Source organism: Macaca nemestrina, chromosome 2, assembly GCF_043159975.1.
Source record: "Macaca nemestrina isolate mMacNem1 chromosome 2, mMacNem.hap1, whole genome shotgun sequence".
NCBI classification, from domain to species: Eukaryota; Metazoa; Chordata; class Mammalia; order Primates; family Cercopithecidae; genus Macaca; species Macaca nemestrina.
The window spans coordinates 174,658,969-174,684,505 of record NC_092126.1 but is presented as its reverse complement, the minus strand read 5'-3'; the positions used below and the strand labels follow the sequence as shown (position 1 = coordinate 174,684,505).

Below are 25,537 nucleotides of genomic sequence, written 5' to 3'. Positions count from 1 at the left end.
AGCTTTCCCATCCTCTCTTATATCACATTCCAAAATTTCTTCTAAAGGGTTTTAGAAAGAGGACAGGAAATTTACATTGAACACTGCATGATTTTTAGTCTTATTTTTGGCATCAGATAAATATCACCAAAACATAGTTTTTTAACATGTTCATGGATTATTTTGTGAAAGGAGGAATCAAGGTCATCTTCCAGAGGTCTTTTGTTCAGTAATTACCATGTTATAACTATATGGGAGTTGCATCATTATAACAAGACATGCCATTTTTAAAAGAGAGATACCACACAAATACTGAGTTTAATTTTTAAAATGTGTAAGCTTAGCATGTAATCTAAGTGACTGGTTCCATGAAAGAACAAATCAGTGCTCATCTCCAAGTGTTCCTTTAGGTTGTTTTTCTCACCTGAAATGCCCTATCCTTTTCCCTCTATTTATCCTAAATACACTTCAAGATACAAGTGTCACTTCCACTATATAACTTTCTTTGATTTTTTTTTTCTTTTTTTTTTTTTTGACACAGAGTCTCGTTCTTTCCCCCAGGCTGGAGTGCAGTGGCGTGGGCTCACTGCAACTTCTGCTCCCAGATACTCCCACCTCAGCCTCTGAAGTAGCTGGGATTACAAGGCGTGAGCCACCACACCCAGCTAATTTTTTTGTATTTTTTGTAGAGATGATGTTTCACTATGTTGGCCAGGCTGGTCTCAAATTCCCGACCTCAAGTGATCTGCCCACCTCAGCCTCCCAAAATGCTGGGATTACAAGTATGAGTCACCGCACCCAACCCCCCATATAACTTTCTGTGATTGAAGCTGCCCTCGCAGTAAACTTCTATTGCAGTGTCACTTACAATAAGAAAACACATTTGAATTAATATTACTTTATAGTGGTTGCTCATTTTTAAATAGCTGTTAGACTTGGTCCACAAAAAGACTGTATAATATCTGAGGGCATGTTTTACTTACTGATTCAACTACCTATTGAGTATATGCCAGGCACTGTTTTGGTTAATACAGATTCACAGTAAGTAAAACCAAGACTATTCCTGCTCTCATGGAACTCACATTTTGGTATTACAGATACTCTGTATTCCCCGTAATTCCCAGCCTGGGGCAGACCTGAGGGCAAGTATGTGCTCAATGATCACCTCAAAATTAACTGGTTGCCTTTGGTTGAGTGAACCTCAACCCAAAGCTTTCCTTGGTTACCACAAAAGCAAGGTCAGTTATAGGCCCCGAGTACTAGAAAGTATGTAAAAGATGTTAGGAATCTTTTCACAAAAGGATTTTGTAAAATTTTCCTTTTGCAAAAGGGAAAAGGAGGGTGGAGAGGGTTATGTCCTTTGAAGTACTGGCAGTGAATTTCTATATAAGTACTGCTAAATTTCTTTGTTTACATTGGAAACAAACTGAATCTATAACCTTGGCTTAAATCTTATTTAAAAAAATCAACTACCAAGAAAAAAGAATACAGAACTGTTGGCCCAAATCTGCTATTCCATCAGCTGCCATCGAATTCTCTACCTCAGTGATGAATACAACATCCAATCTTAAACAAACAACGAGCTAATTAAGTCTTGGTGATTGGCATTATTAATATACAGGGGTTGGCTATGACCGCTATAGAAAAGAAAAACAATGTCCAGAGATGGCAATAAACATGCAATCAATTCTTAATGTGCTGAATGCCTTCACAAAGCTACAAAGTGTGGTAAATAAGAAACAAAATTAAAATATTTCATAACAAAAAGATCCGAATGTACCTAATTACTTATTAAAAGTCTGTGAAACCTTTATTTCTGACTTTTGTTATCAAACCCATGACTAGAGGTCTTAAAAACTGTAGAAAGTTGAGCCACTTTTTGGAGGTGGGGAGTGCTTAGGAGAATGTGTTTCCAAAGTGACTCTCAGTATCTTTCCAAGAGAGACCCTAAGACTACAGGGTAAAAAAGAAGGCTCTGGCTTCTTTGGTTGTACTCTCAGGTGGTCTCTGACCTGCACTGCAGAACCCTAACAAGCCAAGTGAGGTAAAAGAGTAATCTATGAGCCCAGGAAAACACTTACTATAAGCTGCTATGGCTGGGGAGCTTAACTCCCACTTCATCACTGAATTTTCTATTTTAATAAGCATTTTATTTCCTGACATCTACTGAAGTGTCCACACATTTGGACATATGCTGCAAGTGCTGTTTGAGGAAGCCGACAGGCTACACAATTAAAAAATAATGAATTCAAGTGCTAAATCTATAGAAATTTAATTATTAGTCAAGAAAATAAAAATAATTTTTCTACATGCCACATTTTCTTACACTCGAAATTGTCATGGTTACCTATGTTGATTGATAGTAATGTTTAATTTATTGAATTTTCTTAACAATTAAATATGACTTTGACTTTCTAAATTAATAGGTTAATGTTTTTTAAAAGAACTCTTTACCATAAAATCCTCCCTCAGGGAGGAATGAAATAAAAACAGCCTGACCTTTGGAGTTACACAAACTTGTGTTGCGCCTTGACCACATGACCTTGGACATGCTGGCTGACTCTATAAGGCTCTATGAGCAGCTGTGGAATAGAAACAAATGTCCCTATTTCTCACATGCATTGTTGTGTAGATGGGCTTAGATATCACATATACAGTTTTTTTGTTTTTTTTTTTTACAAAACTCACCCTTTAGAACATGTCTTAGAAAAGACATCAAAAAGGACAGAAAAAAGAGTATACACATTTTATTGTGTAAACCACTTTAGTCAATTTGCACCTATGAAACCAACGGTTCAAGAGTCACGGGAGAAATGGCAAGAATTAATTACAACTCACCTGTGGCTGCTGTTCTGCCAGTCTATTTTGATACTTTAGGACCGACTCTCTAAGTTGCTTCTCTTTCTCATTTTTTGATGGTGATATTGTGCTCATGGTGCCCAGCGGGATGGAAGGTAGACGTTCTACCTGATGACAACTTCAGAATCAACAAGTACAAGATTAACATCAGGAGAAATATAAAACTACTTACTGTCTGTAAAAGATGATTTACTTCTACAAGCAGTTACTCTTTATGTCATATATCCAAAATTCAAATACAAAGGAAAAGCATTGTATTGGTGGCTTTCGATAACAACCTTAAATCTCCAATTTGCATAGAAAACAGCCTAATAAAAAATGTGGACAACAGCATATATTTACGAGGATGGGAAAGCGTCAATTATATTGCTAATGCTTCACTTATTCTACATTATCATAAAATGAGGCCTTTTGCAAAAATTATTTGAGATCACTGAGCTTATCTCATCATTGCCATTTCCCCCCCAAAAAAATGGTAGTGAAATATATATCTCTTTAAAATATAGCAAATAATTATGCCTCTGAAACATATGGATGACACAGGATCACTGGATCACCAGTGACTACATGATGTAATGTAGGATTCAGCAACAGCCTTGGGAGGTAATGAGATGCGTTAGAGCCCCTTCCCCAAATCGCCCACTGGTCCTGACAGCAGCATCCTGCCCAAGTGCTTGCTGCCATAAGAGTATCTGCTTTCCAGCCTTACAGATATGCTGTTCTAATAACTTGTGGGTTAGAAAGTATATAATAATGTAGAATGATTTGTAAATGAATAATACACAGGCTATGGATCAGCATATCCCTTGTTTTAATTACAAAAAAAACCGAATAACCCTCAAAGCTTATGGTTTGGAAGGTTTGAGGCCATTTTTCCTTCTCTTACTTCTGCGTTTGTGGCTATGTACTGGGGAACTGAGTCAGCCAAACTGCTGAAAAAGTAAGATATTATTTTGTTCACTTGGGTATCAAGGCTTAATACAGACAAGAAGTTCAGCTCCCACTGGGCATCGCTTTGATTCAGGGCATGGCGGGGAACATGCAGTAGTGTCGTCAGACGCTGAGGTCAGTTCTGCGAGCCTGCTCTGGGTCAAGGAGTTTTCTATTATTGATTGGGGGTGGGGAGGGGAGAAGTTACACTGAACCACCAAAAAAAAGGAGGAAGGGACAAAGTCACAGAAAATGCATGGGTGTTAGGCTAGGCAAGGGACGAGGAGGCAGAGGATCAAGAGAGGACTTTCTCCCATCTGAAACAGTGAGGGAAAAGGGAGGCAGATGAGACCCACCATTTCTCTGTTTTTCAGGGCTGCAGCATATATTTTTCTCGCCCCACACCAGCAGAGAAGAGTTAGGAACTACAATCAAATTCAGGTACTACTGTGAAAAAACACTTAATTCCACCCACACATGGTGTTTGTTATTATCGTTATTTTCAAAGAAAGGTGCTAGATAAACAAACCCTAGGGACAACTTCTATATATACAGCAACCCACAGTGTTGATTTGAAGACAACTGTGGGGTGGCATCTATATAGCCTTCTACTTCATTTCAGAAAAGAACCTGTGACAACATTAAGTTTTTATTCAGAAGGAAGAAACCTCAAGCATTTTATTAGAATGCAATTCATTCAATTGTCTTCATTTAAAGATGTTTGGACACGAATTACACTTTAATATGCAATACAATCCATAGATATTTTTTCACATCCTTTTCAAAATTCAGACATTTTTGGTTCAGCCAAGTAATAGGCATCATTTTTACTCTGTTGGTAATCCCTATTTTCAGTGCAGATAAGTGCATAGTATGAATGTAATGGAAGCATAGTGATCGCTATTTCTCAGATACTGTGTCAAAAACGTACAGCCTCCCTCTGCGCTTGAAGTGGAAAACAAAACCAGGCTCCAATGGTTCGAAAAAGGAATGGCTCCACCTTACCCTGTCCAGGTTACTGAATACTACCATTTGTAAGATGCATTTTGTCCACTAAAAAGTATCTGAATGAAACCAGGCTTCCTGAAATGGAAAAGGATGCCTTCCAACGGACAATGTGGTAAGGCAGGAAGGGTACAGGTTTTGCATCAGAAACTTAGCTTCCAATTTCAGCTGCAGTGAAGAATTCTGGGCAAGTTACTAATCCTTTCTTAGCCTCTCTATTTTCTTCTCTGAGAAATGGGGAAAGTTCATAGGCCTTTTATAAAAATGGAATGAGATAGCATATATAATTGCAAAGTAAGAGAAAGTTATTACCATGTTTCCAGCCCAAGTTCTAGTTACACATTGTTCATTCAAATGCTGTCTGTTGGCAATGGCTTTGCTGACAATTGGCAATTAACTACTGACAAGAAACCATATTTTCTGTAAATACAGACAATGACACTTTTCACCCCGTTACTCTGTCCCTCTACTCATAGACTACTCCCTAATAAATAACTATACTTATCATCACTTTATTACACTTATTTTAAGTGATTCTATCCAAATCCAGTGGCACGTATGTCAGGGGTCTTGCCTAGCAATAATGTATTTTGAAGCATATTCTCATATTCTCAAGGTATGCATGGCCCATCCTACCATTTTGAATCAAAGGACTGAGCAAGGTCATCAGATTAATTTCTTCCCCCTCCCTGGGAATCATCATATCTACACCACCGTTAATGAGCTCCCATGAAGGAAGTGCCAAATCTCAATTAACTGCCCTTTTAATCAATTTTTCTTTACATCTCCCTTAAATCTCTTGCTACCACTTTAAGCATATTTTTGTCACAATATTTTCCATGAAAATAAAACACAGATGGTTAATATCACGTCAGTATATTTAAAGAAACAAGGACTTAAGAAAATTATAAATATAGGAAAACTTTTTTGCATGATAGGCTTTTAAGGTCCATCAGTTTTCTGTCAACATGGCTAAATTTATCTAGCCACTCATCACAAGTAGCACTGTTCTTATGTGAAAAAGAGACAGAATTAAATGAATACGATCTTGTATTTGATAGCACAAGGTGACTACAATCAACAATAGCTTATTATACATTTTATGATAACTAAAAGTACTATTTGAAATGTTCTAACACAAAGAAATGATAAATGCTTGAGGTGATGAATACCTCCATTTACCCTGATGTGATTATTACATACTATATGCCTTATCAAAATATCTCATATCCTCATAAATCTATATGCCTATCATGTACTCATACAAATTAAAAATTAAATTTTTAAAGAGAGACAGAATTAATACAGCTTTGAAACTAATTTTACAATGCTCTGAGATGGTACTGTTACTTTTCAGAAGGGGGTGAGTCTGTGCCAATGCAGGGACAACAGTAAGTTGAAGGTAAGGGAAACTGCAGAGGACAGCTTCCCAGTTCTGTGGGTCTGACAGTGCCCAAGACTGGTCTAAGAAGTCCTAGGGATAGGGTTACATCTGTGGGGAGTAGCCTAAATTCGGGGATCAAGGGCCTCCAGTGACCAGGGACTTTCCGCAGATTGTCGTAACAATGGGACTTAGCTGGATCCAGAGAAGATGCATAAAGATCCTATTATTATACCACATTCCAGTGTATGGGAAGCTGAGTTAAAGGGGGGTTACATAATTTCTGAGATTTCACAGCTAATAGAACCAGGAGTCAAACCCAGGCAGTCTGTCTTCAGAGTCTGAACTCTAAATACAATCCTAGACTATATGAAAGTTCTTAGTTCATGGTAAGTTCACATGATTAACTATTCTTAATATTGAAACTGAGCAAACACTTTGTTCCTATTTGGGAGATATTTAAGTCCCAAGTTGGGGATGAACACAGGTTAGGAAACAGAAGATCTTGGCCAGTGGCTTCATACATAGGTTTCTTAGCCTGGATTTGGGTTTTAATTCTGTTTTCCAAAATAAAGAATAAATCAGTGTTTTATAATCATAGTCCCTGGAGCTCTAGGCTTTCTGCAGAGTAGGGAACAGAAATAAAAAATTGGACACCTTTGGTTCCCAGCCTCCAACTCAATCAGGATAGTTTTGCATTTATCTACTTTATTTTTGGGTTCTGTGACAAATTTTTATTTTGGAAAAACAAGGTTGCATTGCAAAACAAGAAAGGGACACAAAAAAACCTGGACCATGATTTGAAATCTAAGAGCCTTTTCCACCTCTGACATTTTTCTTCAGTCTCTAAATAAAAACAACCTGGGGACTCTAGGTGAAAGGGGTTTTAGCAGCAGTTTCCAAATGTTTTCTTTTTCTTTTATCTTTTTGCTCTTCTTTTTCAGAGCCAGATAAAAAATAACCAAACAGGAGTTATTACCCTAATGTCTATATTAAAAATATTGACTCACATATCCAGCTCAAAGGACTTAGAATAGACTGCATGGAAAAGCAATGCTTGACTTAGGGGTGCCTTTGTTAAAGGGGAATACTAACCATTTTCCCTATGGGGAAAATACTAGTCTAAAAGGGCTTGTAATAACGTTGACACCCTTCAATATTTAATCAGTCTTTTTCCTGTTTTAGTTTGAACTTTTTCCTCAAGAGTGTAAAGCAATGAAATCAATATATGATTTAAGCAGAAAAAGCATATGGTCTAACAGTTTAATGCCCTTGGAGACACTCTCTGAGTAACTAACATTCCTGTACAATAAGGACATATGTTGTATGAAAATGAACTGGAAGGAAGAACTCTTAAGTACCAGGTTGTGGTCTCCCACGGGTGGAAGTGCAGAGCTGCACACCCCAACATCTTCAGATAGTTACAACAAGATCTCTTTTATTTGATGGAAAAGCATACCAACGAAATATTCTTTGCACAAGTAGCAGGGCGTTAGAGTTTGAAGAGATACCAGGTACTAAGCTAAAATCTATATTATAAGTTAACATTTTCAAGGTTCATACATATGAACTTTAGAAATTAAAAATGAATAAAGAATTTTAGAAAATAATCAAAAACTACCTGTTTTCCAAGCGGTTGGGATTATTAGCACAAATCCAAATGTCAAAAAATTCTTTTTCCTGATAATCAGTAGAGGAAGGCAAGACTCTCCATTTAAGACAAAGATCTGACAATCAAAACAAAATGACATAGAAAAGAGATCAGAAATGAATCTATCATAGTAAGCTGTCAGTTTGCACATACCAGAAGTATGAGGTATCTCTCAATCCAAAGACAAGTGAATCCTTCATCATATACCATTATCCTTGATGGCACATCTATTCTAGGGTTCTATGAGCTACTTCAGGACCCCACCAACAAGTTATTATTATTATTGTCTCAGTTCCCTCCAGTTAGTTTCTGCTACTTTCAGCCAAAAGAACCTTAAATAATACATCTACTTCACCTCTTCTAAAATCAAACTAAGAATTTCAGTGATTTGACTCTCCCATTTTCTCTGACCTACTACCCATCTGCTGACAACACCACTTTCTGTCTCCAACTACATGATTAACATAAGAAGGAACCATGGTCTCAACGAATATAAAATTAAATTGAAAGAAGGAAGGAAGGAAGGAAGGAAGGAAGGAAGGAAGGAAGGAAGGAAGGAAGGAAGGAAGGAAGGAAGGAAGGAAGGAAGGAAGGAAGGAAGGATCAAGTTTTCTGAGCCATATACACATTTTCTTCTGTACTTTCTTCTGTTCTTATTCCCCTCTCCAGTCTATAGTTTCTGATTTCTTCACCCACTTTCCAAAACAGTCCTTCCTTGCCTTTAGGATGAAGGCACACTTGTCTCTCCAGGCTACACTTAGGTTTAATCCTGAATTCCCTCCAGACACACTGCTAACGGCTCATAGGTTAACACTTGTCTCTTTCATCTAAGGCAGAGACAGTCAGTATACACAAAGGTTAAGAACTTGAACAGCTCCACCTCTTACCACCTCTATGATCTTGGACAAATTATTTAACTTCTTATATTTCAGTATCATTATCTATTAAAAGATTAATATTATATTGTTCTTATCTAAAAGTTACTGAGAATGAAATGACATCCTCCTCCTCCTCATCATCATAAAACCCAACACTGCTAGACACTATCCTTAGCACTTAGTAAACTTTATTTATTCACATTATTCTTAAAACTCTATAATGTAGCTACAAATACTAATCTCATTTCATAAAAGAAGAAACTGAGACTTAAAGAAGTTAAACAATTTGCCCAATTTTGTACAGCTCTTGGGTACTGGAGATTGGATTCTAACAGTACCTGGTACAAATCAAAATCACAGTAATTGTTATCCATTATTATTAGCATGTGACAGGCTGTCACATACTGTCATCAATTTCCTCAATTATACCTTTTAAGTATCTGTCATGTATGATTCTTTTAACTCTCACTGCCACACCTTCATTCAGACATTTATAATTCGTCACCTGGATCCTAGATTACATTAGTCTCCTGTTCTAGCCCTTCACCAAGTCATCCTTCATTGAGCTGCCATAACAACTTTAACTACACGTTACCTCTGACCAGTCAGGTCTTCCTTGGAATACTCCCAGGCAAAAGGCGGGGGAGGTGCTCCCGGAGAGCTGTATAATACTTCTATAGAGTTTTACACACTATAGGCTGCTTTTTTGTTTGCTCATCTGTTTTTCTCTACTGAGCTGTTAGTTACAGATTAATATTAGAGACTGTCTTTAATTCCCTATCCCTTTGTGTAGTAGCTAGAAAACATATCAATAAGTGCCGAATGTAATTACCCTCCTATGGAAAAAATTCCAATACCTCCTGCTTGCTTATGAAAGTAAAACCTTATCCTGACATTCAAGAATCTCTAACATCTTTACCCAACCTAATACTTTTGTCTTATTATTTATTCGTTGTTCAGTAATTCAGTTGTCAGTTATTAAATTCCTACTAGGTATTAAACAGTGTTACATATTAAAAATAGAAAGATGGCTCTTTCTATTACTCTTTCACAAACATCTTAGCTGAAGTGTACACCTGATATTAACTCACCTTTCGCTACTCTTCATCTCTGCCAGTCAAAATTCTATTTTAATTAATTAATTTATTATTTTTTTGAGACATGGTCTCACTCTGTTGCCCAGGGTGGAGTGCAGAGGTACAATCACAGTTCACCACAGCCTCAGCCTCCTAGGCTCAAGCGATCTTCCCACCTCAGCTTCCCAAGTAGCTGGGAACACAGGTGTGCACCACCGTGCCTGGCTAATTTTTGTATTTTTTGTAGAGGTGGGGTTTTGCCATGTTGCATAGGCTGGTCTCGAACTCCTGAGCTCAAGCAATCTATCCACCTCAGCCTCCCACGGTGCTGGGATTTAGGCATGAGCCACCATGCCTGGCCTGAAACTACTTCAAAGACTATCACAAATGTGACTCCACCATAGAATCTTGCCTCTACTCCCCAATCCTTTGCTTTGAACCCTCAAGAAAGTATTTGTCTCTATTATATCATTTACCTTATTTTTCCCTGTATTACAATTATTTTCACACTTACAACTTTCTTCTAGACTGTAACCTCCTGGAAAGCAAGATGTCTTACTAACCTTTGTCTCCCTCCTCCCTCAATGACTTGCATCTCACAATGACTTGCATATTTAAGAACTCTTAATATTTGGTAATTAGAACGGAATTCAACACTCACCACATTGTATGATGAATGGGATACCCATGGCTTGTCTTCTTTGATATTGAATAGAATTTAAAGGTTTCTCCATGTCGATGTCATTCTGGTATCCAAATTCATTGCAAAACAATGTTAGATTTCTATTATCTTAAAAAAAAAAAAAAAAAAAGCAGGCAAAGAATAATGAAAAAAATCATTACAATCAAAACGATTGGCAAAGGGAAGTTTGTATATACAATATGATCTCAACTGTGTAAATATTAATACGTATACAGAAATAAGAGATTAAAAATCAATATTGGTTGTCTCTGAATAGTGATGACTGCAAACTATTTTCTGCTTTAGTCTTTTTGCATTTTCCAAATTATATGCAGTAAATCTGCAATGTCTTTATAATAAAACTAAGAACAATAGCATGTATTTTAAAAGTTACGTGTTTATGCAATGAAACATACTGACATTTAAAGCATTGTTCTTAAGCATTCCCAGGAAAGACTGTACTGATTACACTTTAAAGGGCACTCTTAAAATTATTGATATAAATATTTATCTTTCTTATCTCACAGCCAGAGGTGGGGGTTTTTTTTATCTTTATTTTATCTCTGGTTCCTTTTCTCTCCAGTCTTTATTGTTTATGCACTATCCTATTTCCAAATTGTGTATTTCCTCCTTGCTTGGAAACACTACTTACCATGGAGGACTGTTAGAGAGTCGTTTGTTCTTATTCTTTGATCCAGCAAATAGACTGTTAGGAATTATCCCTACACACATACATAAGTTGCCATGTATATTATAGCATTGCTCGACTAGTAAAAAGTTGGAGATAATGTAAAAGCATATGAATAAAGAACTGACAAATTCTGTTCCCCAAAAATGGAACAGTGGGCAACCTTTAAAAAGGAAGTAGAGCTAAACGTAGTGTTGCATTAAGATCTCCAAGTTATAGTTTTAATTTAAAAAATATATATATATATATCAAAGAGTATCCGTAGTGTAATTTTATGTAATGTATGAAAAGCCTGTCCATATAAAATTGCAATGTACATTTTCCTGAATGGATGCAAAAGAAAGTTTTAATAGTGGATATCTTTAGAGCAGAAAGAGAGGTAGAGAGGAAGGCAAGGGAAAATACTTCTACTTTTCACTTTTTATTTTTCTCAACACTTTGAATATCTTTACATGTGCCTATAGTTAAAATTGAAAGGATAAAAAGAGAATCCATGTTTGACTGTTTTGTCCAATATGATAACCACTAACCATGGCACCAGCCTTACAACAACCTTAACACATGGCTATGTAATCCATGAAAAAGGTAAATAAATGATCTAACACCTTATTATTCAAATTAAAATTTTCGCTCAGGGTGCTATGGGCCTTAGAGATCAGCAGAGAAAGAACTCAGCTTTCAAAAGGGTCTTCACAGTTGCGCTGGTCTAAGTACACCTCACAAATTCCCAGGTCTGCCCTCTTGACCTTTCACAAAATCCCCAGCTGCTCTTGCTCCAAATTTTCCTTCAGATTTGGCTTTTGGGGCTTTTAATTCAGACTTTCAATTTCTTTTCTTGGCCCAGTATTTGGCTTTTTTGGAGAATCAAGCAGTTCCATCTTAAATACTAATCTGCCATGTTGACATGTGATTAACCCCTGTTCTGGAAATGCCTCTAAAATTTCTACTTTATTTACTGTTACTGTAAATCCTGCCCTTAGGTCAAAACAACCCTTAACCATAAAACCTGCCATTAGGTAGATTCACATCACATTCTTACAATTCACTGAGGGGTTGACTTCAATTGTCCTACACATTCTTTCCCTATGGTTTTTAAGTCCTGGGTCTGGGGGTAAATGGCACAGGGATCCACCATTCTTATCTCACCACAGCCTAAGACATAGCTTTTGTTCTTAAGACCCTATTAAATGTTTCTTTCTAAGAAACTGGATTTGTCAGCCTCTTTCTTTGGCCTCTCAGCTTCCTCAATCTTTGAGGGTAGCTTCACATAGACTTGTTAACAGTGGAACTGTCTTGGTTCATCTCAAACTCTTCTTCTCTGTACACCAGATCCTGATGTACTACTCCTTGGTATCTAGAAACATTGATGAGGTTTTGCTTCTCTGATTTCTTTCTGTGTGTGTTTTTTTAAATTATTATACTTTAAGTTCTAGGGTACATGTGCACAACGTGCAGGTTTGTTACATAGGTATACATGTGCCTTGTTGGTTTGCTGCACCCATCAACTCATCATTTACATTAGGTATTTCTCCTAATGCTATCTCTCTCCCAGCCCCCCACCCCCTGACAGGCCCTGGTGTGTGATGTTCCCCACCCTGTGTCCAAGTGTTCTCATTGTTCAATTCCCACCTATGAGTGAGAACATGTGGTGGTTGGTTTTCTGTCCTTGCGATAGTTTGCTCAGAATGATGGTTTCCAGCTTCATCCATGTCCCTGCAAAGGATATGAATTTATCCTTTGTTATGGCAGCATCGTATTCCATGGTGTATATGTGCCACATTTTCTTTATCCAGTCTATCACTGATGGACATTTTGGTTGGTCCCAAGTCTTTGCTATTGTGAATAATTCCTCAGTAAACATACGTGTGCATGTGTCTTTCTTTATAGTAGCATGATTTATAATCCTTTGGGTATATACCCAGTAATGGGATTGCTGGGTCAAATGGTAGTTCTAGCCCTAGGTCCTTGAGGAATTGCCACACTGTCTTCCACAATGGTTGAACTAATTTACGCTCCCACCAACAGTGTAAAAGTATCCCTATTTCTCCACATCCTCTCCAGCATCTGTTGTTTCATGATTTTTTAATAATCACCATTCTAACTGGTGTGAGATGGTATCTCATTGTGGTTTTGATTTGCATTTCTCTGATGATCAGTGATGATGAGCATTTTTTCATGTGTCTTTTGGCTGCATAAACATCTTCTTTTGAGAAGTGTCTGTTCATATCCTTTGCCCACTTTTTGATGGGGTTGATTTTTTTTCTTGTAAATTTGTTTAAGTTCTTTGTAGATTCTGGGTATTAGTCCTTTGCCAGATGGGTAGATTGCAAACGTTTTCTCCCATTCTGTAGGTTGCCTGTTCACTCTGATGGTAGCTTTTTTTGCTATGCAGAAGCTCTTCAGTTTAACTAGATCCCATTTGTCTATTTTGGCTTTTGTTGCCATTGCTTTTGGTGTTTTAATCATGAAGTCTTTGTCCATGCCTATGTCCTGAATGGTAATGCCTAAGTTTTCTTCTAGGGTTTTTATGGTTTTAGGTCTTACATTTAAGTCTTTAATCCAGCTTGAGTTAATTTTTTTATAGGATGTAAGGAAGGGATCCAGTTTCGGCTTTCTTCAGATGGCTAGCCAGTTTTCCCAGCACCATTTATTAAATAGGGAATCCTTTCCCCATTTCTTGTTTTTGTCAGGTTTGTCAAAGATCAGATGGTTGCAGATGTGTGGTGTTATTTCTGAGGCCTCTGTTCTGTTCCATTGGTCTATACATCTGTTTTGGTACCAGTACCATGCTGTTTTGGTTACTGTAGCCTTGTAGTATAGTTTGAAGTCAGGTAGTGTGATGCCTCCAGCTTTGTTCTTTTTGCTTAGGATTGTCTTGGCTATATGGGCTCTTTTTTGATTAAGACAGGATCTCACTCTTTCACCCAGCCTGGAGTTCAGTGGTGCGATCTTGGCTCACTGCAACCTCTGCCTCCTGGATTCAAGCAATTCTCGTGCCTCAGCCTCCTGAGTAGCTGAGTAACTGGGTGGTGCGCACCACAGTGCCTGGCTAATTTTTGTAGTTTTAGTAGAGATGGGGTTTCACCGTGTTGGCCAGGTTGGTCTTTAACTCCTGAACTGAAATGATCCACCTGCCTCAGCCTCCCAAAGTGCTAGGATTACAGGCATGAGCCACCGTGACCCACTTGCTTCTCTGATTTCTACATTAACTATTTCGTCTTTACTATATCAAAGCAGAGGGTGCTGTAGATTAAAAGAAACATGGATTCGAGTGCTGGCTCTGTTATATATTAGTTGTATAGTTGTGGGCAAGCCACTAAGCTTTCTTATCTATCAAGTGAGTGACTGCAATAACCTGTCTTGCAAATTTATCACAAAGAATAAATGTGAAGGCACACTAAAAACTATAAAACCTGGAAGATTCTGAGAAGATGATAGAGTAGGAAGCATCAGAAGTCTGTTTCACCACCTAGACAAAAACGGCACTGGCAGAATCTCGTGTAACTATTTGGGAACTCTGGAGTCTACTGAAGGCTTGCAACTTTCAGGGGAAGGTATGGATATTAAATTGCAGTTAATTTCAGTCATTTCAGCTCTCAGCCAGTAGTAGCTATCCAACCTACACTCCATGTTCCTGGAAGATCTTTCACACAGCTTGATGAAATTAGGGTGGGGAGAAAAAAAGACCCTGTCCTCCATATAACGGGGACTCCTGCTCTGATCACTGATTGCTGGCTATGATCACAGAAGTGTAGATGAAGAGGTGAAGGCCATTTTTGATATGCCTCTCCCTCATGGTTGCAAGCCCCTCCCCTTCTAGCTGGAGTGACTTCCAGGGGATTTAAGGGGTTGGTGTCTTTTTTTTCCTCCTTTCATTTGTCTCCTTTCACCTTATGGAAACCAGATATTGAAGACTAGTGCATCCAAAAGCTGCTACATGTATAGAGGAAATTAGGAAGTCACTGCACATGTCCCAGCAAAGCCACGGGCTCAGAAAAATCCAAGAAAACCTTAAGTGTATAGCTCGGGCTGATCTGCCCAGAGAGAGCCTACAACAATTTAAACAAACAAACAAAATAAAAAACAGTAAGTCGTAGAGAAGGAAGAGACTCTGATTTCCAGAAGTACAACACTGTTAGATTCAAATGTCCAGTTTTCAACATAAGAAAAACCACAAGTCATACAAAGAAATAGGAAAGTATGGCACATTCCAAGCAAAAGAATGAATCAACAGAAATTGTGCCTGGAAAAAACCTGATGGCAGATCTAATAGACAAAGATTTTTAAATGACTGTCTCAAAGATACTCAAAGAACTGAAAAAAAGAAAGAAAGAGAGAGAGAGAGAGAGAGAGAGAGAGAAAGAAACAAAGAGAAAGAAAGAAAGAAAAAGAAAAAAGAAGGCCAGGCACAGTTGCTCATGCCTGTAATCCCAGCACTGTGGGAAGCCGAGGCAAGTGGATCACCTGGGGTCAGGAGTTTGAGACCAGCCTGACCAACATGGTGAAACCCCATCTCTACTAAAAATACAAAAATTAGCCAGGTGTGGTGGCACACACCTGTAATCCCAGCTACTCGGGTGGTTGACATATGAGAATCTCTTGAAACTGGGAGGCAGAGGTTGCAGTGAGCAGAGATTGTGCCACTACACTCTAGACTGGCTGACAGAGTAAAACTCCGTCTCAAAAAAAAAAAAAAAGTGAAAAAGTCAAGAAAATGATATATGAACAAAATGTAAATATCATAAAGAAATATAGAACTTAAAAAGAAAATAAAAAGAAATTATGGAGCTGAAAAAACATAATAACTGAAATTTAAACATCACTAGAGGGATACAGAGTCAGATTTGAGAAAGCAGAGGAGAAAATCTGAACACAGAAGTGAACTTTAATACAGAATAATGAAAACTAAATCTAATGAACAACAACAAAAAAATATTGAATAAAAGTAGCCAGGAGCAGCTCACATCTGTAATTCTAGTACTTTGGGAGGTCGAGGCGGGTGGATCACCTGAGGTCAGGAGTTCAAGACCAGCCTGGCCAACATGGTAAACCTCGTCTCTACTAAACATACAAAAAAAATTAGGCCGGGCGCCATGGCTCAAGCCTGTAATCCCAGCACCTTGGGAGGCCAAGGCGAGCAGATCATGAGGTCAAGAGACCGAGACCATCCTGGCCAACACGGTGAAACCCTGTCTCTACTAAAAATACAAAATTAGCTGGGCGTGGTGGCACACACCTGTAGTACCAGCTACTCAGGAGGCTGAGGCAGGAGAATTGCTTGAACCAGAAGGTGGAGGTTGCAATGAGCCGAGATCATGCCATTGCACTCTAGCCTGGTGACAGGGTAAGACTCCATCTCAAAAAAAAAAAACAAAAAAACAAAAATACAAAAATTAGCCAGGGGTGGCACACACCTGTAATGCCAGCTACTCAGGAGGTGGAGATTGCAGTGAGCTGAGACTGCACCACTAAACTCCAGCCTGGGCAACAGAGTGAGACTCTATCTCAAAAAAAAAAAAAAAAACAAAAAAAAAACATTGAATAAAAGTGAACAGAGCCTAAGAACTAGACATCATCAAGTAAGCCAATATACACCTTATGGAAACCCTAGAAGAAAATGAGAGAAAGAAAGGGAGAGACTATTTAAATAAATAATGGCTGAAAATTTTCTACATTTGGTGAAAAATGTGAATGTAAACATCTAAGGTGCTTAAAAAATTTCAAGTAGGATGAACTCAAAAAGACCCAAGAAACATCATAATCAAACTGCAGAAAGACAGAGAGAGAGTTTTGAAAGTAGAAAGAAAAAAGCAACTTGTCACATACAAGGGATCTTCAATAAGATTATCAGAAGATTTCTCATCAGAAGGGAAGCCAGAGGCAGTGAACTGATATTATTAAAGTGCTAAAAGAAAACAAACTATCAACTGAGAATCCTACATTTGGCATAACTATCCTTTAAAAGTGAGAGAGAAATTAAGACATCCTCAGATAAACAAAAGGCAAAAGAGTTCATTACCACTAAGACCAGCCCTGCAAGAAATGCTAAGGGAATTTTGCAGGTTGACATGAAAGGACATTAGACAGTAACTAGTAACTGTATAAAGAAATAAAGATATCATTAAAGGTAAATAAATGGACAATTATAAAACAAGTATTATTGTAACAATAGTATGTAACTACACTCGTGGTTTCCTACATAATTTAAGAGACTAATGCATTAAAATTATTAGTTTACGTTTTTGTACATACAAGGTATAAAAATGTAATTTATGACATTAATAACTGAAAGGAGTGGGAAAAGAACTTCTTGACCCTTTTCCTGTTTAGAAAAAAAAAGTACAGTTCATTGCTAGCATTCATTTAACACGTTCTTTGAGGCTGAAGCAAATTTGACTGATTTTCAATGTGAAAATAAAATATAAAAACTAATCTTTAGAGTTATTTCTAAACAGAACACACACCAGAATCACCTGAATAATCAGAATTGCCTACTTTGAAAAAATCAGATACATCAAATGAATCTATGGCCAACAACTGTTTGAGAACAATGTTAACATCATGCTTAGAATGCTTTGTTTTTCTAGGATTTACATTTTCAGTGATCAAAAATTACCATATTTTGTAAATAGAAATGTCACTACTAAAAACAGAATTCTATAAACAAAGTTGATATACTACAGCAATGTGAAAATAATAATTAAAAGTGAGATATTTCATGGCAAAGTTATCTTGGGGTAAATGTTGTAGCCGCAAACGCCACTGGTGAGTATCCGTGGGGCAAACAGGAAAAGAGTTAAGAATCAGAGTTCTTGTGTGTTATTGAAGTTAAGCTGGTATATATTTAAATTAGAATATTATCAGTTTAGCATGTTAAATGTGATCTCCATAGTAACCACAAAAAAATGGCTAGAATATACTTTTGTTTCACTACAAAATATCAACAAGACATAAAAGAAAATAATGCAGGAAATGAGTAACAAAAAGCTATGAGGCATAGATAAAATAATTAATGACAAAATTTTCTCCTTATCAGTAATTACTTTAAATGTAAATGGACTAAACATTCCATTCAAAAGACAGAGATTAGCAGAATAAATTAAAAAACATAATCCCAGCATATGTTGTCTACAAGATACTTACTTTGGATCCAAAGACACAAATTGGTTGAAAAATGAAATGATGGAGAAGTATACTTCTTGCAAATAGTAACCAAAAGAGAGCAGATATGGCTATGATAATATCAGACAAAACAGACTTGAAATCAAAAAAGTTTATGAGAGACAAAGAAGGACATTATACTTTAATGGGAGGTTCAGTATAGCTAGAAAATGTAAGAATTGCAAACATTTATGTACCTAATAACAGATCATCAAGTATATAAAGCAAAATTTAACAAAATTGAAGGGAGAAATAAACAGTTCTACAATATTAACTGGATACTTTAATACCTCACAATAACTGATAGAACATCCAGACAGTAGTAAAATGAGGAAATGGAGGACTTGAACAACACGATAAACCAACTATATCTAAAAACAGAGTCAATAGATTTTAAAGGGTAGATATCACATAAAATACCTTCTCCAACCACAACAGGATGAAATTAGAAAACAATAACAAAAGGAAAATGGGAAAATTCACAAATTTGTGGAAATTAAATAACAAACTATTAAATAATAAACAAATCAAATAAAAAATCACAGGTGTAATCCCAGCTACTTAGGAGGCTGAGGCATGAGAATCACTTGAATCCAGAAGGTGGAGGTTGCAGTGAACTGAGATCACGCTGCTGCACTCCAGCCTGGGCGACAGAACAAGACTCTGTCTAAAAAAAAAAAAAAAAAAATTCAGGGAAATTAAAAAATATTGAGAAATGAAAACAAAAACACTACATACCAAAACTTAAAGGACACAGCAAAAACAGGGCAATGAGGAAAATGTATAGCTTTTACAAATATTTATATTTAAAAAACAAGAAATACCTCAAATCAAAAACCTAACTTACAACTTAAAGAACTAGAAAAAGAAGAACAAACTAAACCCAAAGCCAGTAGGAAAAAGGGCATAAAGGTTAGAGCAGAGATAAATGAAATAGAGAACAGAAAAATAATACAGAAAATCAACAAAATCAAAAGTCAGTTCTTCAAAAAGAGAAACAAAGTGACAAACCTTTAGCTAGATGAACTAAGACAGAAAGAGAGAAGGTCCAAATTACTAAAATCAAAAATGACAGTGGGGACATTACTATTAATTCTACAGGAATAAAAATGATTATAAGAGAGTACTATGAGCAATTATACAACAACAAATTGGATAACTTAGATGAAATGGACAAATTTCTAGAAACACAATACCTACCAAGACTAAACCATGAAGAAACAAAAAATCTGAATAGGTCTACAACTAGTAAGCAGATTGAATCAGTAATAACAAATATCCCAACAAAGAAAAGTCCTGGAACTGATGACTTCTTCAGTGACTGCTACCAACCATTTAAAGAAGAACCAACATCAATCTTTCTCAAACTTTTTTTAAAAGTTGAAAAGGAGGAAACATTCCTCCTTAACTCATTCTATAAAGCTGGCATTATCCTATCTCTTTGACACTCCTATAAAAGAAAACTACAGACCAATATTCCTTTTGACAATGATGCAAAAGTTCATAACAAAATATTAACAAACTGAATTACGAAGCATATTCAAAAGACTATACATCATGACCAAGTGGAATTTATTCATGTTCAATATACAAAAATTCATGTAATAGATCACATTAAGAGAATGAAGGAAAAAACTGCATGATCATCTCAATTGATGTAGAGAGGGCATATGATATAATTCAACATCCTTTCATGATAAAAACACTCAACAAATTAGGACAGAAGGAAACTACTTCAACATAATAAAAGCCATATGTGAAATATCCACAAAGAATATTGTACTCAATGGTAAAAGACTGAACCTGTTTTCTCTAAGAAGGGACAAGGCAAAGATGCCCATTCTCACCACTTCCATTCAAAATAGTACTGGAAGTCCTAGCCACAGTGATTAGGCAAGAAAAAGAATACAAGGCATCCAGACTGGAAAGGAAGAAGTAGAATTATCTCTGTACACAGCTGATATAATCTTATATGTAGAATACCCTAAATATTCCATGCAATTTTTAAAAACTGTTAGAACTAATAAAAAATTCAACAAAGTAGGACACAAAGTCAACACACAGAGATCAGTTTTGTTTCTATACACTAACAATGACCAACCCAAAAGGAAAAATTAGAAGACAATTCCATTTACAATACTATCAAAAAGACAACTGAGGAATTAACTTAATCAAGGAGATGAAAAACTTTTATAGTGAAAACTGTAAAACATTTCTTAAAGAAATTTAAAAAGACATAAATAAATGGAAAGACATCTCATGGTTATGGACTGGGAGTTTAACTTAACACTGTTAAGATGTCATTACTACCCAAAGCAACCTACAGATTTAATCCAATCCTTATGAAAATTCCAAAGACGTTTTTTTGTGGAAATAGAAAAACCAATCCTAAAATTCACATGAAATAAAGAAAGATCCTAAATACCCAAAACAATCCCAAAAAAGAGTAATAAATCTGGAGAACTCACACTTCCTAACTCCAAAACTCACTAAAGCTACAGAAATCTAAAGAGTTGGCACTGACATAAAGACCAATGGATAGACAGTCCAGAAAAATAAACTCTCACATAATCAAATATGTTCAAATTATTTTTGACAAGGGTGTCACAACCATTCAATGGAGAACAGACAGTCTTATAAACAAATGGTATGGAGAAAATTGGGTATCTACATGGGAAAGATAAAACTGGACTCTTACATAACACCATTTGCAAAAATTAACTCAAAATGAATCCACAACCTAAATGTAAGATCTTAAACTAGAAAACTCTTAAAAAACAAAAAGCACCATTAGATTTGGCAACACTTTGTAAAATATATGATACCAAAGACACAAGCAACAAAAGAAAAAATAGACAAATGGCAACCCACAGAATGAAAAAATATAATGGGAAAACATATATCTGATGACTGGTAGCCAAAATAGAGAGGGAACTCCTCAAACTCAGCAACAACAACGAAAATAATCCAACTAAAAAAAAATCAAAGACCTTGAACGGACATTTCTCCAAGGAAAATATATAAATGGACAGTAAGTACAAGAAATGATACCCCAAATCACTAATCATTAGGGAAATGTAAATCAAAACTACAATGAGATACCACTTTATGCTCATTAGGATAGCTACCATCAAAAAAAGAACCCACAAAATAACAAGTGTTGGTGAAGATGTGGAGAAATTGGAACCCCTGTGCACTGTTGGTGGGAAGTAAAATGGTGTGGCCACTGTGGAAAAGAATATGGTAGTTCCTCAAAAAAATTAAAAATAGAATTACCATGTGATCTGGAAATTCCACTGCTGGGTATATACAAAAAGAACTTAAAGCAGGGTCTCAATTTTCCAAAGAAGACATGTAAGTGGCCAAGATGTATGTATTTTTTAAACGCTCAACATGACTAAGCACCAGGGAAATACAAATTAAAATCACAGGGAGATATCACCTCATACCTGTTAGAATGACTATTACCAAAGACGTGAAAGGTAAGTGTTGGCAAGGATGTGGATAGAAACAAACCCTAACACACTGGTGGCAAGAATATGAATTAGTGTAGCCATTATGAAAAATAATATGGAGTTTCCTTCAAAAATTAAAAATAGAACTACCATATAATCCAGCATGTCCTCTTTTGTATATTTATCCAGAGGAAATGAAATCAGTATGTTAAAGAGATATCTGCACACCCATATTCACTGCAGCACTATTTGTAAATAGCTAAGATATGGGATCAATCTAAGTGTCCATCAATAGATGAAGGGTTTCAGAACACGTGGTACCTATACAATGGGATACTATTTAGCCTTTTAAAAGAAGGAAATGTCATTTGCAAAACCATAAATGAACCTGGCAAACATTATGTTAAGTGAAATAAGCCAGGCACTGAAAGACAAATACTGAATATTTCATTTATATGTGGAATCTTAGAAAGCCAAACTCATAGAAGCACAGAGTAGAATGATGGTTACCAGAGGCTGGGGGAGAGGGAAGGGGAGATGTTGGTAAAAGGATACACAATTTCAGTTAGGCAGGATAAATAAGTTCAAAAGATCTATTGCACATCATTGTGACTATAATTAATAACAATATGTACTTGAAAATTGCTTTTAAAAAACACAGGGCCTTGAAGAGAAATGTGTATACCCATTTTCATAGTAACATTATTCACAATAGCTAAAACATGGAAGCAACTCAAGTGGCTATCCACAGATGAATGGATAAGCAAAATGTGGGGTGTGTGTGTGTGTGTGTGTGTGTATGTGTAACAGAGTATTATTCACCCTTAAAACTGAAGGCAATTTAACATATGCTATAACATGGATGAACTTTGAGGACATTGTGCTAAGTGAAATAAGCCAGTCACAAAAGGATAAATACTTTATTGTTCCACTTACATGAGGTACTTAGAGTAGTCAAAATCATAGAGACAGAAAGTAGAAGGGTGGTTGTCAGAGGATGGAAAAGCAGGGAACTGGGAGCTATTGTTTCATGCTTATAGCGTTTTAGTTGTGCAAGATGAAAAGAGTTTTAGAGATGGATGGTGGTGACAGTTGTACAGCATTTAAATGTCTTTAATGTTACTGAACTGTACACTTAAAAGTGGTTAAGATGGTAAATTTCATGTTATATGTATTTAATCACAATGAAAAAAAAAAAAAAACCACTAAAGAGCCCTGCAGAAATTTAAGTTTGCTGTTGTCATGTATTTTTCCTCTCTTTAAAAGTTACTTGTCCATGAGCACGGCACTTTTCCAGAGGAGGAAGCGTGCTTTGTAATCCTGCATGTCTTCAACATGTAGTTCAGCATCCTGCACCTAACAAGTCCTCAACCAATGTTGCTGCTATTCTTGACAAAATGCCTCATTAATATGTTGTCTGAAATAAAATGAAAGTGGAATAATGTCTCTTCCAAAAAACATTAACCAAAATATTTCTATCCACCTATGAAAAGAGCCATGCAGATAACCCCAAATTTATTAACTCCAAAATTATATATTATTTTAACATGCTCACGATAGGTTGATTAAAGAATTCAGTTTACTACTACAAAAGAGTAGATGACTGAAAGCACACAGCTAATTTTCAAAATTATAAAAGAGTACATATCTTAAGACTTTTGTATGAAGAACCAATAAGCTCATTAAATTAATAGGATAATCTGGGATTAATGCACACAGAATTAATGTCTCAATTTCTAGAAGAAGTATCTGTGAGAAAAAAACTGAAAGGTTAATTTACTGCCGGCTATGTATGGAATACTTTATTCAGTAGCTTCCTAATGTTTAAATTAATGTAATGAATTTTTCAGAAGCCTCTTTAAACCAAGCACCTCGGGAAAAAAAAAAAGGGAAATACTTGTAATTCCAGCACTTTGGGAGGCTGAGGCTGGCGGATCACGAGGTCAGGAGATTGAGACCATCCTGGCTAACACGGTGAAACTCCATCTCTACTAAAAATACAAAAAATTAGCCGGACATGGTGGTGGGCGCCTGTAGTCCCAGCTACTCGGGAGGCTGAGGCAGGAGAATGGTGTGAACCCGGGAGGCGGAGCTTGCAGTGAGCTGGGATCACGCCAGTGCACACCAGCCTGGGCGACAGAGCGAGACTCTGTCTAGGAAAAAAAAAAAGGGAAATGCTGCAATTACTTACTAAAAATTTGTCAAAAACCAGTAACTACAAGAGCAGTTGACACATATTTTGCCTCTTAAAAATAAGAGGAATGTGTGGGGCAAGGTGGCTCATGCCTGTAATTCCAGCACTTTGGGAGGCTGAGGTGGGCAGATCATTCAAGGTCAGGAGTTCAAGACCAGCCTGACCAACATGGTGAAACTCCATCTCTACTAAAACACAAAAAATTAGCCAGGTGTGGTGGCGGGCATCTGTAATCCCAGCTACTTGGGAGGCTGAGGCAGGAGAATTGCTTGAACCCAGGAGGTGGAGATTGCAGTGAGCCGAGATTGTGCCACTGCACTCAAGCCTAGGCAACAGAGTGAGATTCTGTCTCAAAAAAAAAAAAAAGAGAGAGAGAGAGACAAATACAACATCCTCTTAGATGTCAGTTCTGTATCTGTTCATAGAACATACAATGACATCCAGGGAATCAATTAGCCTAGGAGAGACGCAATCAAATTCAATAGTAAACTACCACAGCAAAGCTTTGATGGTCTCCATCAAAATAAGGAGGCCTGAAACAGTTTATAAACTCAAAGCACCAGAAAAAAATGGTATACCTGGAGAATGTTAAATCAGTTCCTGCTTTCAGGTGGTTCTGTATCTAAATAGATGATTATATTCCAAAGATCTCCTGAGACAGAAATTTCATACCTTTTCTCAGGGAACTGGTAAATCTCTTCCTCCTCTGTTGAATACCGTCCTTTTGTCATTACCCCTCTCATTTAAAGCTAAGGTAACAGCCAGGCATCAGACTCGTCCTAATCTGGTCCAAGGTGGGATCGCTTATCATCTTTGTTCTTAATGAAAGCTCTGGATTAGGGATGGCAAACTGGTTTCAATGGATAATGTCAACTCCAGTCAGTTGGTAATGATGCCTGATACGCTCTTGAGAAGAACCATTAGGCCAACTGCTGCTTATCAGGAAGAATTGCCATGATGACTTAGTGTGTGGTGCAAGGGTAATGAGAGAGCCCCAACATAATTGAGGCCTATTTGCTATCCCTGTTTGTTTTTCACTTCCCAAGGTGGTCTACTTGAAGTGAAAAAAAGCAAGGCAAGATATATTCAGTGGTGGTGAAGATGCTACAGTCCTTCTTCCCTTTCTCTTGGCTCTTGGGTATGGTGGCGTGTGGTTGTGCTAGTCTCATGTTATGAGTCCAGTCAGTGGCAAAAGTTATGTGGCAGCTGCTATCAGAACACTTTCACTTCTCTACTCTACTTTAAGCACAGTACGCTCCCCTGCAAAATTCCAGTAGTCTGCAGCTGGTCCAATTCACTCCAAATGTCAACTTCCTCATTTAACAAGGCCAAGTAGCATCATTTTCTCTAGTTCCGTATCACTGGTTACCCACCTTCTCAAGTGTGAGGATCTCCACATGCTGCAAGAAACTTTTAGAACCCACACCCTCAACCTAAGAAAATATATGACAAAAAATAAACAAATTATGAATAACACTTTGAGTAATTTTATATTTTACTACCCACAACTACATCTCTATACATTTGAAAATCTATAGCATCTAGATGTATGAGGCATAACGCCATCTTAGACAATTATTGGTAGGCTCAGGAATTCG

The 25,537-nt window shown here is 36.9% G+C and overlaps 1 protein-coding gene and 1 long non-coding RNA gene across 8 annotated transcripts in view; one reads left to right on the top strand and one right to left on the bottom strand.

The window, feature by feature from the left end:
• The window catches only part of LOC139362070 (uncharacterized), a 43,776-nt gene extending 40,624 nt beyond the window's left edge, over positions 1-3,152 (top strand). Inside the window, exon 4 of the long non-coding RNA XR_011620373.1 lies at positions 2,923-3,152. This is a non-coding gene — a long non-coding RNA (uncharacterized lncRNA). The remainder of the gene's footprint in view (positions 1-2,922) is intronic.
• LOC105477562 (MORC family CW-type zinc finger 1) overlaps positions 1-25,537 on the bottom strand; it is a 167,295-nt gene that overhangs the window by 60,765 nt on the left and 80,993 nt on the right. For all 7 annotated transcript variants that reach the window (XM_011734123.3, XM_011734125.3, XM_011734126.3 and 4 more), the window contains 3 exons: positions 10,421-10,549; positions 7,776-7,881; positions 2,818-2,956 (listed from right to left, as the gene is read on the bottom strand). In XM_011734123.3, the coding sequence (XP_011732425.2) occupies positions 2,818-2,956; positions 7,776-7,881; positions 10,421-10,549 (374 nt within the window). The remainder of the gene's footprint in view (positions 1-2,817; positions 2,957-7,775; positions 7,882-10,420; positions 10,550-25,537) is intronic.